We start from the raw sequence: 16777 nt of genomic DNA, 5'->3' as shown, positions 1-16777 counted from the left end.
TTACAGTGAGGTAGGAGAGATGGGCAGAAAAACTGCCCCACCACTTATGAATTGCTTGATAATTCCTCCGAAAACACACCGTCCTTATACAATACTAATTAAGAATAGTACTAAATTAATTTCAGTTGAACTGCTCTGAATTCAGACACACAACTAAGGGTGGAAAGAGCACTAATATACATCTAATACACTGTGGCTGTATGTCATAATTTTGATCCTTTCTTAGTAAACAGACCTATAAAATGAAATGCGATGACTTAATTTATTTAGCAGCAATTAATAACTATGCACTGTTTATTCTATGGAATAGATTGAGCCTATTGCACCTTCAAGAATTGTGTAAACCTTTAAAAGCCTCTGTACTAACAAAAATATTTAGAATTGTCTATTCTGAATAAAAATGTACATGTAAACCTGAACTAAATTCTGCAGCATTTTTCTTGTTGTAAATGATATTGCATTATGCTGGCAATAACCCTGTTTCAAAATCCCTCTGTGATAATCACCTCCACAATGCACTAGTGCTTTGATTCGCAGGACATGCATTTGTTGCAATACCTAAACACCCGCTAAGGAGGTAATTTCAAAAGCTACCTATCCAAATTAATTTTTTTGGCTCTAGTTAACCTTAGTCACAGTTAAATGACTATTGCATCAGATTTTGTCCTCACTTTCAGCAGCCTCAGCAACATTCACATCATGAGCTTCACAATCACAATAAATGTATTGTGGAGACTTGATACCTTACACAAACACACATCTTTTTTTCAAATATATGCACCTTTAAGTAGTTTTGCTTTATAGCAGCCAAGTTGTTATTGAGGCATTTAAGATTCCATTTTTTAAACGAGAAGGTCATTGGGAAACATTTATTTCTTCCTTCAAAGACATCGCCATACAAATATACTGGAAACAAACAAGAATGCATATATTAATATGTTCATTTTCCTTGTTTATATTGAAAATGCTATGCTGTTAAACATAACTGAAATATTCAGCAAAAATGTACCAGATTTCTTTAGCAATAAAGTACTGAAATATTTTAAAAGCTACAGATTACAACAGATTTTCCTATTGAAAATTACTTTCAAACAAATTCTTGGAATAGACTTAAATTTATGGACCACAGAAAATGTATCAATTTGGATATTTTATCCAAAACCTATATTTTATCTCCCATTAATATGAAATATTAGAACAGTTTTGTTCAAGTCACACAGTATTTTTCCTTTCTTATCAACTTAGTATATGAAAAGGCAGATGATTACCATTCCATTACCATTCCTACACTTCTGCTATTACAGGACAAGCACCTTCTTAATTAGAGATTGTCAGAACATTGAATTCAATGTCAAATGAGGGCCAGAAAGTAAAATAAAAAGAGGGAAAGAAAGATTGGATTAGGAGATAAAAGGGATTGAAACAAAAAACTTAAAAGTTACTCTTTTTAAAAAATCTCCAGCAGTACTTAAAATTGAGTATTGCTGAAAAAAAATGTTGAAGCTTTTTGTCTTGGACTCAGGACACTTCACAAGATACAGACCATACCCAAGCAGCCCATGCTTGCAAAACTGAAAACAAAGGGCCCGATTTTATCATCGTGTTGTGCCTGTTTTCGGACGTGAAAACTTGGTAAAAGTCGAGCGTGAGGTGAGTAGTGTGATCCACACCTGCCTCCGGGCCGGTTCCTCCTTTACCAAGGCCCAAAAGTGGCCGCGATTGGGACCGTGCCCGAAATGGGCGCGACGGCCATTTAAATGCAGTTGCATGCATTTAAATTGGTTTAATGGGCTGCATGCCCAATTTTACTGGCTCTTCCCCCTTTACCATTGCGATTGCCCATCCGGAATCGGTGCAAAACAGACATGCTCCATATAAGTCCAATTCGTGTGCTTCATCAGTGAGGGTTAGTGAGGAGGTAAGTGCCGAGATTAATGCTTGAGATCGGTGTGGAGGGGTGGGGGAGAAGGTGGGTCCGACTGCTCTCTGCTTGAGATCGGTGTGGCGGGGGAAGGAGGGGCCATTGCCACTCTGACTAATCAGGGGGGTCTGCTACCACTCTGCCTGAGATCAGTGGGGGGAAGGGGGGTCCGCTGCCACTCTGCCTGAGATCAGTGGGGGAAGATGGAGGGTGGATCACTTTGCCTGATATCGGTGGAGGGAAGGGGGGGGCCTGCGATCGGACTGGGTGGCAGGGGTGTGGGGGGATAAGGGGATCAGTAATGTTGGGAGTGGTGGGGCAATGTCTGCGGAGGTCAGGGGGAGGCATTATCCGGCCCAGGAGGGATGTGGCAGGGGAGCAGCATTCTATCATTTTTTTTCTGTGCATTCGCAGTTGGAGGCGTTGATTGGAGCTGCAGTGTGTTGGGCGTGTTAAGCCCCGCCCACAGGCTTGTGCAGCACAATTCGACTCAGTGATATTTTTGCAGGCAGAGTGTGTGTGGGGGCACCTCAGAACGAGTCTAAAAGTCGGATCTAAAACACTCCTTGTTTCAAGTCCGCCCAGCACTTAGAATCAAAATGGTAAAATAGGGCCCAAAGTGTCCAACATGAGATGTGATTCTGCGATTGGAAAACATTTGTTAAATAATCCTCCACTAACAACCAATTTATGATTGTCAGTCCGGCTAGACGTGTGTCACATTTGTGAGTACTGCAAGTTACATATTTTAATACACCGGACCCTGTTTGCAGACAGAAAGAACAGGTACACACATTTCACCAGTTTCAGCTAAAACAAAATAAGTGGCAGCCACTCACTGACTCATTCCTCAGCTCAATGCTTTGACCAATCAGGGTCAAGCTATCTGGTTTAAATTTCAAACAATGTTTGGCAGTTAACTCAGTCAGCATCAACTGGCGCATTCCCCATGGCAACATCTCTACCAGAGGCCACTTGCCAACCAATCAGCATACTCTTCACATAGAGTATAAATCGTTGTTTTACCTTATATTGGTATTCTTACGAAGTGTCCTGATGAATGCAAAACAAAAAAGCTTTGACATGTCTCTTTTCAGCAATACTCAAGTTCTGTAGTACCAAAAACTATTAATAATTAAAATATGAAGGAATGGGATTCCAAATTTGTAAAAGTTCATGTTCATCATCCAGCCAGGTTATTTGGCAATATTTCAGACTTAACATGTTGGAGCATATGCACAGGAATGGACAAATCCTAGATTTTTTCTGGTGAGTTTAGTTTGTATATAAGGGGTAAATGCAGGTTCTTTACACTGGTCAATATTTTGAGTGGTGAATCACATGCCTGATGTTGTTCAGTAGCTTCTGGAGCAGCAGAACATCTCGGACATCAACTTCATGATTTCTGCATTCAACCGATCATACCATTTTGAAAAAGAACTGGTAGAACATTTAGTTTGTCTCCAGCTGGTTGTCATCAAATTGAATGGGATTGAATCATCTTTGTCTGAACACCTATTCTGTTGCTTAGTCAAATTTCAGTATCATCTAGGGCCTTCACAATGTTAGCAGATATTGTTTCTTTATAAAAACATTTTTCAAAAATGTCATTTCCCCTTTTAAAATATTTTTCGTGTAGTTTCGTTGAAATCCATTCAAAGTACATTTTCATTAATATATGTTTAGTTGTGATATGAACAAATAAATGTTGTACTTTGTACATGTAAAAAGGACACAGATGAAGACGCATGTGCAATAGCACCCCTCACTTCCTGGCGAGAAATGTGTTGTCACAATCACAACCTCTGAACAAAAGAGATTGGCTCTTGAATTATTATCAAAGGTTCTTCACATTCTTTGTGGTCACTAAGAAGTATCTTACCTGCAGTCATCGCCACCAGCACTGATAACATACTTGTCATCGTGGGAAAAGCGTACGTTGGTCACATGAGCAGAATGACCAAAATAACGTTTGTGTTTTGCCTATCAAAAACAAACAAAAGAAAAATGCAAAATTACTAGTTTATATAAAAGATAAAATTCTTTGGGCCTGCTCTGCAATCATTGCAGTGCAGTGGGACTTCTGGCTGCCAGTCTGCTGCATTCCTAACTCCATCAAGGTCAGATTCATTCACAGGCAACCATAGCCATCGAGCGTGAGGTGAGTAGTGTAATCCACGCCTGCCTCCAGGCTGGTTCCTCCTTTACCAAGGCCCAAAAGCGGCCGCGATTGGACCGCGCCCAAAATGGGCGCGACGGCCATTTAAATGCAGTTGCATGCATTTAAATTGGTTTAATGGGCTGCACGCCCAACTTTACCGGCTCTTCCCCCTTTATCATCGCGATTGCCCATCCAGAATCGGTGCAAAACAGACATGCTCCATATAAGTCTGATTTGGGCATTTCATCAGTGAGAGATAGTGAGGAGGTAAGTGCCGAGATTACTGCTTGAGATCGGTGTGGAGGGGTAGGGGAGAAGGTGGGTCTGACGGCTCTCTGCTTGAGTTTGGTGGTGGCGGGGAAAGAGGGGCCGCTGCCACTCTGACTGTGATCAGTGGGAGACAGGGAGGTCTGCTACCACTCTGCCTGAGATCAGTGGGGGGAAGGTGGAGGGTGGATCACTTTGCCTGATATCGGTGGAGGGAAGGTGGGGTTTGCGATCGGACTGGGTGGCGGGGGTGTGAGGGGATAAGGGAGTCAGTAATGTTGGGGGGGGGGGGTGGGGCAATGTCTGTGGGGGCCAGGGGGAGGCATTATCCGGCCCAGGAGGGATGTGGCAGGGGAGCAGCATTCTATCTTTTTTTCTGTGCATTCGCAGTTGGAGGTGTCGATTGGAGCTGCAGAGTTTTGGGTGCGTTAAGCCCCGCCCACAGGCTTGTGCAGCACGATTCGGACTTGCTGATATTTTTGCAGGCAGAGTGCGTGTGGTGTCAGTGAAGAAGAGGGATCAAAAGTTTTGTATCAGCACTTTAAAAGGGGCCAACTATTTTGGCTGAAAGTGGTTGTAGATCAAAAGCATTTTTAAGAATTTAAAATTGCCACTTCTCTAATGGAAAATGATTTTTCTACAAAGGAAACAGCTAGTTAAATTTGTGACAGATGGTAAGATTGCAACAGTTAAATAATTGGTTCATATTAACTTGAGGTGAGAAGATTGAGGAGTGGTCTGAATATGATATTTAAAGTAATACAATGATTTGACAGGGTAGATGTGGGGGATATGGAAAGTGGAGCTAACTCTTAAAAGCTAATCTTAGGCATTTAAGAGTGAAATCCGTAAAACCTTTCTCACATAAAGGGCAGTGGAAAATTGGAATTCTCCCCAAGAGGTTATGGATTCTGGTCAATTGAATTTTTAAAGTTTGAGATCGAAAGATTTCAATCAAGGAATATGTGACGAAGAGGAAGTAAATAAAGTTGAGGTGCAGACCAGATTTGATTTAATTGAATGGTGTAACAGGTTTGAGGAGCTGATCTCGCACTGAATTGCTGGTGTAATCAACTACGTGGCTGATTTTAATATTTAATTTCATACTTAAATATGTTTAGTGAGCCCAGCATGCTATCGTCCTGGCTCACTTGCTTTAATGGCCTCGACTGGAGATTCTCACAGGTGAGAATCATGTATGGTCCCTAGCAACAGAGACCAGACATGATGCCTTCACCGGTGGGACCAGAGGCCATTGAGGCCCCCCGTGTAGTTGGGAGTGGAGGGGAGAGGCAGTGTCCTTTGAACAGTGCCAGCTTGGCACTGCCAGCCTGAAACCCTGGCAGTGCTCACCAGGCACTGGACAGTGCCAAGGGGCAGGGTGTATGGGAAGGGGAGGGGCCACAATGGGGCTGGGCCATTAAGGGGAGGCAGGAGGGTGCTGCATATTCTGCAAACGTGGATTGGCTGGGGCGGCAATCTGCTGGCGGGGGGGGGTTTCAGGGCAACAATTGGCTGGGGGGGGGTTAGGTTATCACAATATGGTCAAATTTCTGATACAAATGAAAGAGGAGAAAGTAGGGTCCCATACCACTGTCCTCTGTTTGAACAGAGGGAAGTACAATAGGATGAGGGCTGAATTGGCTAAGGTGGACTGGGAGAGCAGACTGGTAGGTAGGACAGCTAAGGAACAGTGGAGGATTTTTAAGGAGATCCTTTTCAGTACTCAGCAACAATATATTCCCGTGATAAAGAAGGACTGTAAGAAAAGGGATAACCAGCCGTGGATAACGTAGGAAATTAAGGAGAATATTAAATTAAACACCGATGGGTAGAGTGGCCAAAAATAGTTGAGAATCGGAAGATTGGGAAAACTTTAAGAAACAACAAAGAACGACTAAGAAAGCGATAAAGAAAGGAAAGATAGGTTATGAAACTAGGCTAGCTCTAAATATAAAAAAATGATAGTAAAAGCTTTTACAAATATATAAAAAGGAATAGAGTGACAAGAGTGAATGTTGGACCCTTGGAGGACGAGAGGAAGGATTTAATAGTGGGAAATGAGGAAATGGCTGAAACTTTAAATAAGTTTTTTGTGTTGGTCTTCACAGTGGAAGACACAAATAGTTTACCGAATATTAACGAAAGAGGGTTGGTAGGAGGAGAGGTACTCAATACAATTAATGTTCCAAGGAAGCAGTGCTTGGTAGACTAACGGGACTGAAGGTGGACAAGTCCCCGGGCCTGGATGGAATGCATCCCAGGGTACTGAAAGAAATGTCAGAGGTAATAGCAGATGCGTTAGTGGTTATTTATCAAAATTCGTTGGATTCTGGGGTAGTGCCGGCGGATTGGAAAACGGCTAATGTTACGCCGCTGTTTAAAAAAGGAAATAGACAAAAGGCGGGTAACTACAGGCCGGTTAGCTTAACGTCTGTAGTTGGGAAAATGCTGGAATCCATCATTAAAGAAGAAATAGCAGGCCATCTGGATAAGAATGGTTCGATTAAGCAGACTCAGCATGGATTCATGAGGGGAAAGTCGTGCTTGACGAACTTGTTGGATTTTTATGAAGATGTGACTAGTGCGGTTGACGGAGGGGAACCGGTGGATGCGGTGTTTTTGGATTTCCAAAAGGGGTTTGATAAGGTGCCTCACAAAAAGTTGCTGAAGAAGATTGGGTCACACAGAGTTGGGGGTAGGCTGTTAGCGTGGACTGGGGATTGGCTATCCGACAGGAAGCAGAGAGTCAGAATAAATGGGTGCTTTTCTGGTTGGCAGATGGTAACTAGTGGTGTGCCGCAGTGATCGGTACTGGGGCCTCAACTATTTACCATTTATATAGACGATCTGGAGGAGGGGACTGAGTAGGGTAACAAAGTTTGCAGACGACACAAAGATAAGTGGAAAAGTGAATCATGTGGAGGGCGTAGAAGGTCTGCAGAGAGATTTGGACAGGCTGAGTGAGTGGGCGAGGATCTGGCAGATGGAGTATAACGTTAACAAATGCGAGGTTATTCACTTTGGAAGAAATAATAGCAGATTGGATTATTATCTAAATGGAAATAAATTACAACATGCTGCTGTGCAGAGGGACCTGGGGGTCCTTGTGCATGAGACTCAAAAACCCAGTCTGCAGGTGCAACAGGTGGTCAAGAAGGCAAATGGGATGTTGGCCTATATCGCAAGGGGGATAGAATATAAAAGCAGAGATGTCTTGCTGCATCTGTACAGGGCATTGGTGAGGCCACAGCTGGAATACTGTGTGCAGTATTGGTCCCCTTATTTGCGGAAGGATATATTGGCCTTGGAGGGAGTGCAGAGAAGGTTCACCAGGTTGATACCAGAGATGAGGGGTGTTGATTATGAGGAGAGACTGAGCAGATTGGGTTCCGTACTCGTTGGAATTTAGAAGCTGAGGGGGGATCTTATAGAGACCTATAAGATAATGAAGGGGCTGGATAGGGTAGAAGTGGAGAGATTCTTTCCACTTAGAAAGGAAACTAGAACTAGAGGGCACAGCCTCAAAATAAAGGGGGGTCAGTTTAGGACAGAGTTGAGGAGGAACTTCTTCTCTCAGAGGGTGGTGAATCTCTGGAATTCTCTGCCCACTGAAGTGGTGGAGGCTACCTCGTTGAATATGTTTAAATCACGGATAGATGGATTCCTGATCGGTAAGGGAATTAGGGGTTATAGGGATCAGGTGGGTAAGTGGAACTGATCCACCAGATCAGCCATGATCTTATTGAATGGCGGGGCAGGCTCGAGGGGCTAGATGGCTTACTCCTGCTCCTATTTCTTATGTTCTTATCGGGGCGGTGATCGGCCGGGAAGACCAGCAATCGGCAGGGAGGCCAGGAATCGGCTGGCGAGGCCAGTGATCTTGGCGGCGGCGGGGGGGGGGGGAAGCGACAATGTTAAGGGGTGTGGGGACGATATCCAACGGGGTGTGGAAGGTGATATCCGGGGGGGGGGGGGGGAGGGGGGGGAGGAAGTGTCTGACCTCTCGGTGTACTATGTACATGTACACAGAACACAGGGATGAAGACGCAGTCAGTAGCCAGCTTCCTGGCGAGAATAGACTCTGTCCACTCCCCCTTTCCCCCCATACTGGTGTGAATCACACTTTGTCTCTTTTTTTGCACTAAGTGGCGTTAGATACCATCTGAGAGCTCGCCCAAAAAACGGGTGCGATTCTCTCATGTTTTCATGTTCATTCGGCACTTAGAATGTTTTTGTAAGATCGTCCTCTTCATTTCAAATCCTGCCCCAGCCAAATTGGTTACACTGCTCCTGCCATCCCTGCCAAGGTCCAGGAGTTCCAGGTTCTAAACATTTTCTAGGATCCTTTATGACTATGGTAAAGTAATAATCAAGTATATGTGACATTTACACCAGAAATTAAATTAAAAGATTTTCATAATTTATGATTGATATTTCAGCTTAAGCATTAATATTTCACTTACATATTTTTCAGTGCAAGGAAAATCAAAAAGCTTCACCAAACCAAAGTCATCCCCTGTCATTAGATTTAACCCAGCATGGGATACACAAGCACAGTTGACATCTGCTTTATCAGCATTTCGTGGCCAAATTCCAAGGACCTCATCTCCCAAAATGCTATTCAAAGAGAATAAAAATGCATCATAAAATTGATCATTTTAAAATTTCTACAATAAGAGCTTGCATTATTCCAGTCTCGATAAATATCAATACTTGCTTTTCAATTCATACAAAGAGTTGGATTTTCCTCCATTACACCTCCTTTCCCTAAGGCTGCTCTCTCTTTTTAAAATCCCATGGTTCTTCGAGTCTTTTTAAACTGAAAATAAAGTGTGAAGAATTTGCTTTCCTCTTTCTTTTTGGTGTCCTGTTGCATTGTCACCTATATCTCCCCATCTTGCAGTGGTGGACACCCTGTCTGTTGTGAGGATCCTGCTGAGAGCCCATTATGCTTGTTTATGACCATCAATCCATGAAAATGGGCAAGTCACACTGCGGTTAGTCTAGCTGGGGAAAGTCAAGTCTCTCCTCTGACAGGAAATGGAAATTCTAAGCCAATGTGTAACTGAGACATGGACCACTAATAAAAAACCCTCAACACTGTTAATACTTAAGAGATATTTCTTTATTTGAATGTTTTGCCTTTTGAATTTAAATCTCCACTGCTGCAAGGTTCAGTTACCTCACTTAAAATAAATTATGCTCCCGATGTAGTGGATGAACATTTGTTCAGCATTAACGGAATTCTATTTGGTATTGAAAAATCAAAAGTTCCAAGTTGGCTTGTTCATGTCTGTATTGGAAATATTTCAATGATTTACACTTGGTCTTTGACTAGTTAACTGATGGAATTTTGCAGTTACTTTTCAAACAATTAAAGCACCAATTTTTGAATGTTCATCCCATCTCCTCCAAGTTGGATAATGGGAGCAAATAAATTTGACATTCTGTTGAAGAAAGTTATATTAGATGATAAAAATACATTTTAAACAATGAAAATTGGAAAGCAAAGAATGGGGAAAGCAGAAGCCTGGAAATAACAAATAAAGGTCCAGAAATTGCTAGCAAATTAACAGTGAGTTAAATATGCACACTGTTATTACTGTGCAAATAATTCAGTAATTTGTGGTGAGAAAAGGATACTTCATGGGTGTTGCTCTGTCATTATCTTTGTGAAAATGAAAGCTTGCCATATGAGGCCCAGATTTTTATCCTTAAGTTGGGTGAGCAGAGTCAGGAGATCTCCAGGCTCAGCGAACCCAACCTTTAAAATTGGCTGCCCACAGCACAGATTTCTGGTTGGGGAGGTGCAAGAGGGCAGGCTGAAATGGGAGTCAGGATGGGTAACTCTGGAATGAATGCAGAGGCAACCATGTGAAGAGTGTGAGTGCATGTCCTGCCTCTAAGCCCTAGCACTTCATCTAAATTTTAAAACATGTTTCCATCCCTCATCCCCTCTCATTCCTTCCACACTCTCGTTATTCCCCATTCATGCTAACTTATGCCAACCCATGAACCCACTCAAACTTCATGGCCAATCCATGCCCCTCTACCCACCCAACATGGCCCTCATATCTCCTATGCCAACTTTGCCCCGCACACCACCCTTTACCCATACCTCCTCCATGCCATGTCACTGAGTAGTCTTGCACACGTCCTGGACAGTTTTGACAGCAGTGACACATCCAGGATTACTTTGACACTTCTAGGACAGTTTTGATAGCTTTGAAAATTCCTGGATAGCTTGGACAGCTGCAACACCTCCTGCACAGATTTGACAGTTCCTCAACAACTGGACAGTTTAGATGAGTTTGTGCATAAAAAGTGCATAATCATGTTTAATTCTACCATCCCAAAGAGTGTCTTGCTTCTACCAAAGTATGCCTTACCTCTTCCACAGGGTGCCATACCTCTCCCAAAGATGTCCTGGGACCCTATCCAAAGGGGTATCTCACCTCTCCAAAGAGGTACCCTGGCTATCCAAAGAATCCACCAAGTTCAGACCTCCTCTAACCTGGTCTGCCCTGTGAACTCTGGAATTCACACAGACAGAGTTAAAGAATCAGAAGTCAGTGAGACAGCTGATGACTTAAATGGGCAGCTGCCTCTGTGATCTGAACATGTGTGAACCCTGGCCTGACTCTAGTCCCACCTCCGCAAAGATGGGAATTGTCAGGCTCAGAGGCAGGACTTAGAAAATACAGCCATTTCTGGGATTTTTGCCAGGTCAGAGAGCCTCTCCGCTGAGATGAAAATCTGGATCTGAGATTTTACAGTTATGACTGTATTTGCACTGTCAGAACAAATTAAACTCACCAACGAAAGTTAGGTTGTATTTAATCATGTAAGGATCCTTTCAGTGAAGAATGTTATGTTTCTGCAATGTTATTCAACCTCTCTATCTTTAAATCTTATTGGTTAAGGAGATAAACCATTTGTCCTGTCATTTGCCACAGTCACTGATGCCCCAGTGTCCTTACTGCATCCTGATCAGCTCACATTTTCAGTGACTTGCAGTACAAAAGTGTTTCAGGCTGAGGAAAAATATTCAAACAAATGGAACACAGCGCAAGGTGCCCCTCTTCAGCAAAATCTAGGTTGACATGTTAAAATTCTTTAGATTAACTTAATATATCTGTTTATCTTTTAAGTAATAGGTTAATATAACAGTATAAAATTATTTCTGAAAAATCAGTAGCTTTTTCTGTAACATTAGATATTATTAATATCACCGTTTGTGAACTTCAAACTTGTTCTACATAAAAAAGTGACAAATACTGGGAATTTTGAACGAAAGCAGAAAATGCTGTGAATACAGAGTGAGTCAGTTACAGTTGTCAGTGGTTTTGAAGAGACTATTCATGAGAATTATCATGACTAGGCAAGAGAACACTTTTATATACTGACAAAATCAAAGGAGAGAACAGATGAAAAGTTCATATATTAAATACTGAGGCAGTGAATAATTTTGTCATCTGTACAAACAACTAATAAATTGATAGTTACAAATTTATATTTTCTAAGGTACAGTAGTGTTAATCACTTCCGTAAGTGACATGAACATCTTACATTTTGGAATGAGCGCGCCTGTACTATCAAATATTCAACTATACAATAGTGTAACCTAAAGGTGTAAAATGACCCTCATAATATATACTTGAATTATTGTCTTTTGCATAGATGTTCCCTCAATTTCATTTCAGGCAGACAGAAATACTTGTAATACTTGAGGCCATTTACTTATTGTTAAGCTGTTTTATTTCACAGCAAGTAAAGTTAGAAAAAAGTTATGATCAAAATCTGTTCAACTAGTAGAATCTGTTTTCATGTAATAATGTAAAATAATGAACTCATTATACTCCCTCAATTCAGTAGGTTCTCCTACTCAAATTAAAGAAACTAGGCAAAAATTTCAACTTCAGTGGGGACATAAAACAGCAATAGAGGATCATTTGTCCATTGCATACTTAGGTTTTCTTTCCATTGGCAATGAATCCACTATTACCAATTTATGTATTGGCCAGGGTTGAAAGTTTCACTCTAAATAATATCCTGCATTCTTTTTCTTTGTTTATTCAAGCTGCCCTGTCAGTATTCTGTTTTAAAACCCAACTGATTTCAAAATCTTTGCTGAAGTTCACCAACTGCCTTTTTATCTCCCTCTAGTCACAGCCAAAAAGGAACAGAGGATACAAAATTGCCTATGTCAAGCCACTTGCAGTGGCACTATGGAGGCCACTCTACATGTCTGCCCTGCATTATCAGCCACATCCTGTGTGGACCACATGGCGTTTCCCGATAAGAAGGGCGCATGCAGGAGTGTCCCTTATGCATCGGAAGACTTTGAATCTACGCTATCATGATGTCACACTTCCCAACCAGCGATGTGATGCCAAGATTCCAAATTTGGTCAAAGAAGGTGCTGACAGCCTCTTTGTTGCTCACTCTGCAAACAACAGACATGAAGCTGAAAGATGGGCCTTGCACTACTGTTACTTAAAGATCCAGGCTCTCAACATGCAGGTAAGGTAATTTTATGGAATATTATCTATTGCAAAGTGACTGGAAGTACTCTGGAATGTCCCGATAGAAGTGTTTTAGTGATTTCCTGAATTTTCCAAAGAGCGTTGCCACATTCTCAGCAGGGAGCAGATGAGTAGGTGACCTGTCCACACGAAAGGCTGCAACAGGTATGGGAGCAGCAGTGGCTTTAAGTTTTCAGGTTGACAGGGATATGAAGTAGTGGCTGTGGAGAAGGCAAGCTCTGCACCATGCCCTCGTCTTGTCTTTTCCTGACAGCGTTGAGAGATGTTCACTCCCTGGCATCCTACCTTTAACTGCAAACAAATTCAGCTAAAGCTAAATTTTAAAAATCCTTCTTTCTTAAAAGGGCCCCAGGGTTCTAAGCAACAACTTTATGCCGTAACCACCTCTAAGCAGAATAGAAACACAGTTAGAACTGAGTAAACCACCACACATAAAAACACCTTTGTCCGCCCTGAATCTAACTATAACTTAACCCCTCCTTACACAGAAACAGCAAATTAGACCCACTTAACTGTACCTTATTTCTAATAATTACCAATTAAATTGTAAATCATTTAAATCTTTGTTTTTCTGACTACACTAATGTATGAACCTGACCGCCAGAATTGTGTAAATTTGACCAGCACTAATGTATGAACTTTACAGGCATAAGTCCAAAGATGTGCAGGTTAGGTGGTTTTGCCATGCTAAATTGCCCCTTATTGTTAGAGGGATTAGCAAGATAAATACATGGGGTTACAGGGATAGGGCTGGGTGGGATTGTTGTCAATGCAGGCTTGATGGACCGAATGGCCTCCTTCTGCACTGTAGGAATTCTATGACTCCTCCATGCTTCATGGAGGCTATCAGGGAGACCAGTCAATGCATCCAGCATCTTGGTATGCGTGTCCATTAGTGATCTCCTTTATGCCACACTTGGAGTCCTGTGCAACGGTACACATCTGCCACCTTACCCTCCAATAAGTTGGTAAATAAACCATTCTTTACCCCTCACTTGGCTGCAGGCTACTTGTGTCCCACAACCCACACATGTTGGGGGACGCAACTCTATGCTAGCCTCCAAGGTACATGCAGTATCTGAGTGCAGGCTGTGAGTGTCAGATCAAGTATTGAGGCCCCTTCATTAGTGCTGTACAGATATTTTCTTTCTTCTCTCTGGGGCTCCTGTGGTTGGGTAATTGCCAATTTTAGCATGAGAAACTCAGGAGGGGAAGATTGATTTGGGAGAGTTGGGGTGGGTGGTTGTGGAGGGAGGTGGTTGCAAAACAAGAGGTTTTTGCCAGATGTCTCATTATGCCAGATAGCAGAATGAGGATATGCTGGGGGTTGGGGAAGGGGCCACTATCCTAAATGTTTTCACTGACATCAGATGCCCTGTGCCCAATTGCAGCCGGCTCCTTGATGTGGACAATTATCTCCTTTGTGGGGCTCAGGAGATGAAAGCATTTCTGTCTCCATTGGCTCTGCTCCCTTTGATTTTATGCCAACATTTTCTGCAAGAGAGAGGGCAGAAGGTGGCCTGCTAGCACTGTTTGGGTGATAGGCCTGCCATAACTGAATAGCTGGAGATATGTGGAGGCCGTAAGAGGTGGATGTGACAATGGCAACATTGGTAGATGTGCATGGGCAAGTTGAGTGTTAGACATGAGTTCTGAGTGCCACGAGGTGAGTGCATTCTGGCAGGTAGTTGATGTCACATGAAGATGCATTCACTGACATTGCTCACCCTCGTGAGATCGTTAGAAATTTTGTAGCTCTGATGCCAGGTTCTCAGGACTAGACTCCAGGAGTTGATCTTTCCACTCCTGTTCCATTCTGATCTGAGAATGGCCTTTCTGCAGCCTGTCTCCTCTGCTGAGCACGAAAAGTGTAAGGCAGTTTGAAGATGCAGGCAGCAGCACGATAATCATTCGAGTCAATATCATGCAGAAGAGACACCAATTATCTGTGTTTCCCACCAATATCTGCATTGGTAGGGTCAGGTTCAGAATTGTGACCTCCACACCCAAAAAAACAAGGCTATCTAATTTCTAGTCCATAAACTTTTCAATGTGATGATTATGAGGTGCTTAGCAGCTGCTGAGTCAGGTTAATTAATTACTTATTATTTAAAGGATGTGAGGAAATAACATCAAAGGTAGCTCATTTGGATTTTAACTCCTTGTTTTAACATTTTTAAACAAGTTTTTAAAGCATTTCTTTTCCCAAATACTTTCTGTGGAAAATTATTATAAACAATGTTGGAATTTGATATTGCTAAAAGCTCTCATTCAAATTGTGATGACCTTTGACCTGGAAGCAGTGTAGTAAGGAAAATCTGTAAATTATTTAAAATGTCTCTGGAATCTGTAGTTGTATTTATGAATGTTTGAAAAGGACTTTTAAGTTTTTGCGTCAATCATAAAGGGATCCATTGTAATTTTCTTGGATAACGAGGAATACTGGTGATCCTTGACCTGGAAGCAGTAGCAACAGGAAGTTTAGACAGAAGCCATATGGTCAGACACAAAGGAGAGCTGCAGGGTGAAGATAGATACAGGCACAAAGAAAAAGAAGATAGAGACAGAAAGAGGAACACAGAATTCTTGGAAGGAGAAGAAGGAAGTCACTTTCAGGAAGAGTTCAGTTTTTCTGTTTGGTTGAAAAGTAGGCAGGAGCTCTTGAAAGCACTGCGTGAGCTGGCTAATAAGGTCTAAAACCTGGAAAGCTGTGGGAAGAGCTTAGAAATGTTAAAGAATTGGGTGTTTTCACACAAATGACCAAACCATGAACCAGAGTGAAATTGGTAGGTCAGTTGAAAAGGAACTCTGGAAAGCTACACCATTAGGTTCTTGTGACCCAAGGGCAAGAAGGTTCATAGAAGTGTGCCTTACTGAATATATTTGTACCCATGAAGCTCAAAAGTGAAAGCTGTTGTTGGATCAGACTTCTTGTCTACCCTGCATAAAAAAAACAATATATTGTGGAGCAATGTATCTACACTGTCCTATTGTGCAGGGAGTGCTGCAAGAGCTTGTGATTGTGTAAGACCTATCTTTGTTGTACTAATTATTTAAAGTTAAATTTATCTTTTTATTTGAAGTATCATTTGTCTGTTAATTTGTGTGTAATATGTGTTGGTGATTCATGTTAAAGAAAAAGCTACAAAGTGGAATCTGGTCCACAAATCCTTGAAGGTGGCAACACAGGTGGAGAAGGTGGTGAAGAAGGCATATGGTATGCTTGCCTTTATAGGACGGGGTATAGAGTATAAAAGCTGGAGTCTGATGATGCAGCTGTATAGAACGCTGGTTAGGCCACATTTGGAGTACTGCGTCCAGTTCTGGTCGCCGCACTACCAGAAGGACGTGGAGGCATTGGAGAGAGTGCAGAGAAGGTTTACCAGGATGTTGCCTGGTATGGAGGGTCTTAGCTATGAGGAGAGATTGGGTAGACTGGGGTTGTTCTCCTTGGAAAGACGGAGAATGAGGGGAGATCTAATAGAGGTATACAAGATTATGAAGGGTATAGATAGGGTGAACAGTGGGAAGCTTTTTCCCAGGTCGGAGGTGACGATCACGAGGGGTCACGGGCTCAAGGTGAGAGGGGCGAAGTATAACTCAGACATCAGAGGGACGTTTTTTACACAGAGGGTGGTGGGGACCTGGAATGCGCTGTCAAGTAGGGTGGTGGAGGCAGGCACGCTGACATCGTTTAAGACTTACCTGGATAGTCACATGAGCAGCCTGGGAATGGAGGGATACAAACGATTGGTCGAGTTGGACCAAGGAGCGGCACAGGCTTGGAGGGCCGAAGGGCCTGTTTCCTGTGCTGTACTGTTCTTTGTTCTTTGTTCTTTAGAACATAGAACATAGAACATTACAGCGCAGAACAGGCCC

The 16777-nt window shown here is 42.4% G+C and overlaps 1 protein-coding gene across 1 annotated transcript in view; it reads right to left on the bottom strand.

Annotated features, from left to right (window-relative positions):
- Positions 1-881: 881 nt before the first annotated feature.
- The window catches only part of LOC144504500 (echinoderm microtubule-associated protein-like 6), a 376096-nt gene continuing 360200 nt past the window's right edge, over positions 882-16777 (bottom strand). Inside the window, exons 40-42 of the mRNA XM_078229865.1 lie at positions 8816-8969; positions 3804-3904; positions 882-906 (exon numbers count right to left, since the gene is read on the bottom strand). Of these exons, the coding sequence (XP_078085991.1) occupies positions 882-906; positions 3804-3904; positions 8816-8969 (280 nt within the window). The remainder of the gene's footprint in view (positions 907-3803; positions 3905-8815; positions 8970-16777) is intronic.

Source organism: Mustelus asterias, chromosome 15, assembly GCF_964213995.1.
Source record: "Mustelus asterias chromosome 15, sMusAst1.hap1.1, whole genome shotgun sequence".
Taxonomy (NCBI): domain Eukaryota; kingdom Metazoa; phylum Chordata; class Chondrichthyes; order Carcharhiniformes; family Triakidae; genus Mustelus; species Mustelus asterias.
Note: the sequence above shows the minus strand (reverse complement) of the source record. Positions and strands in the feature narration are given on the sequence as shown.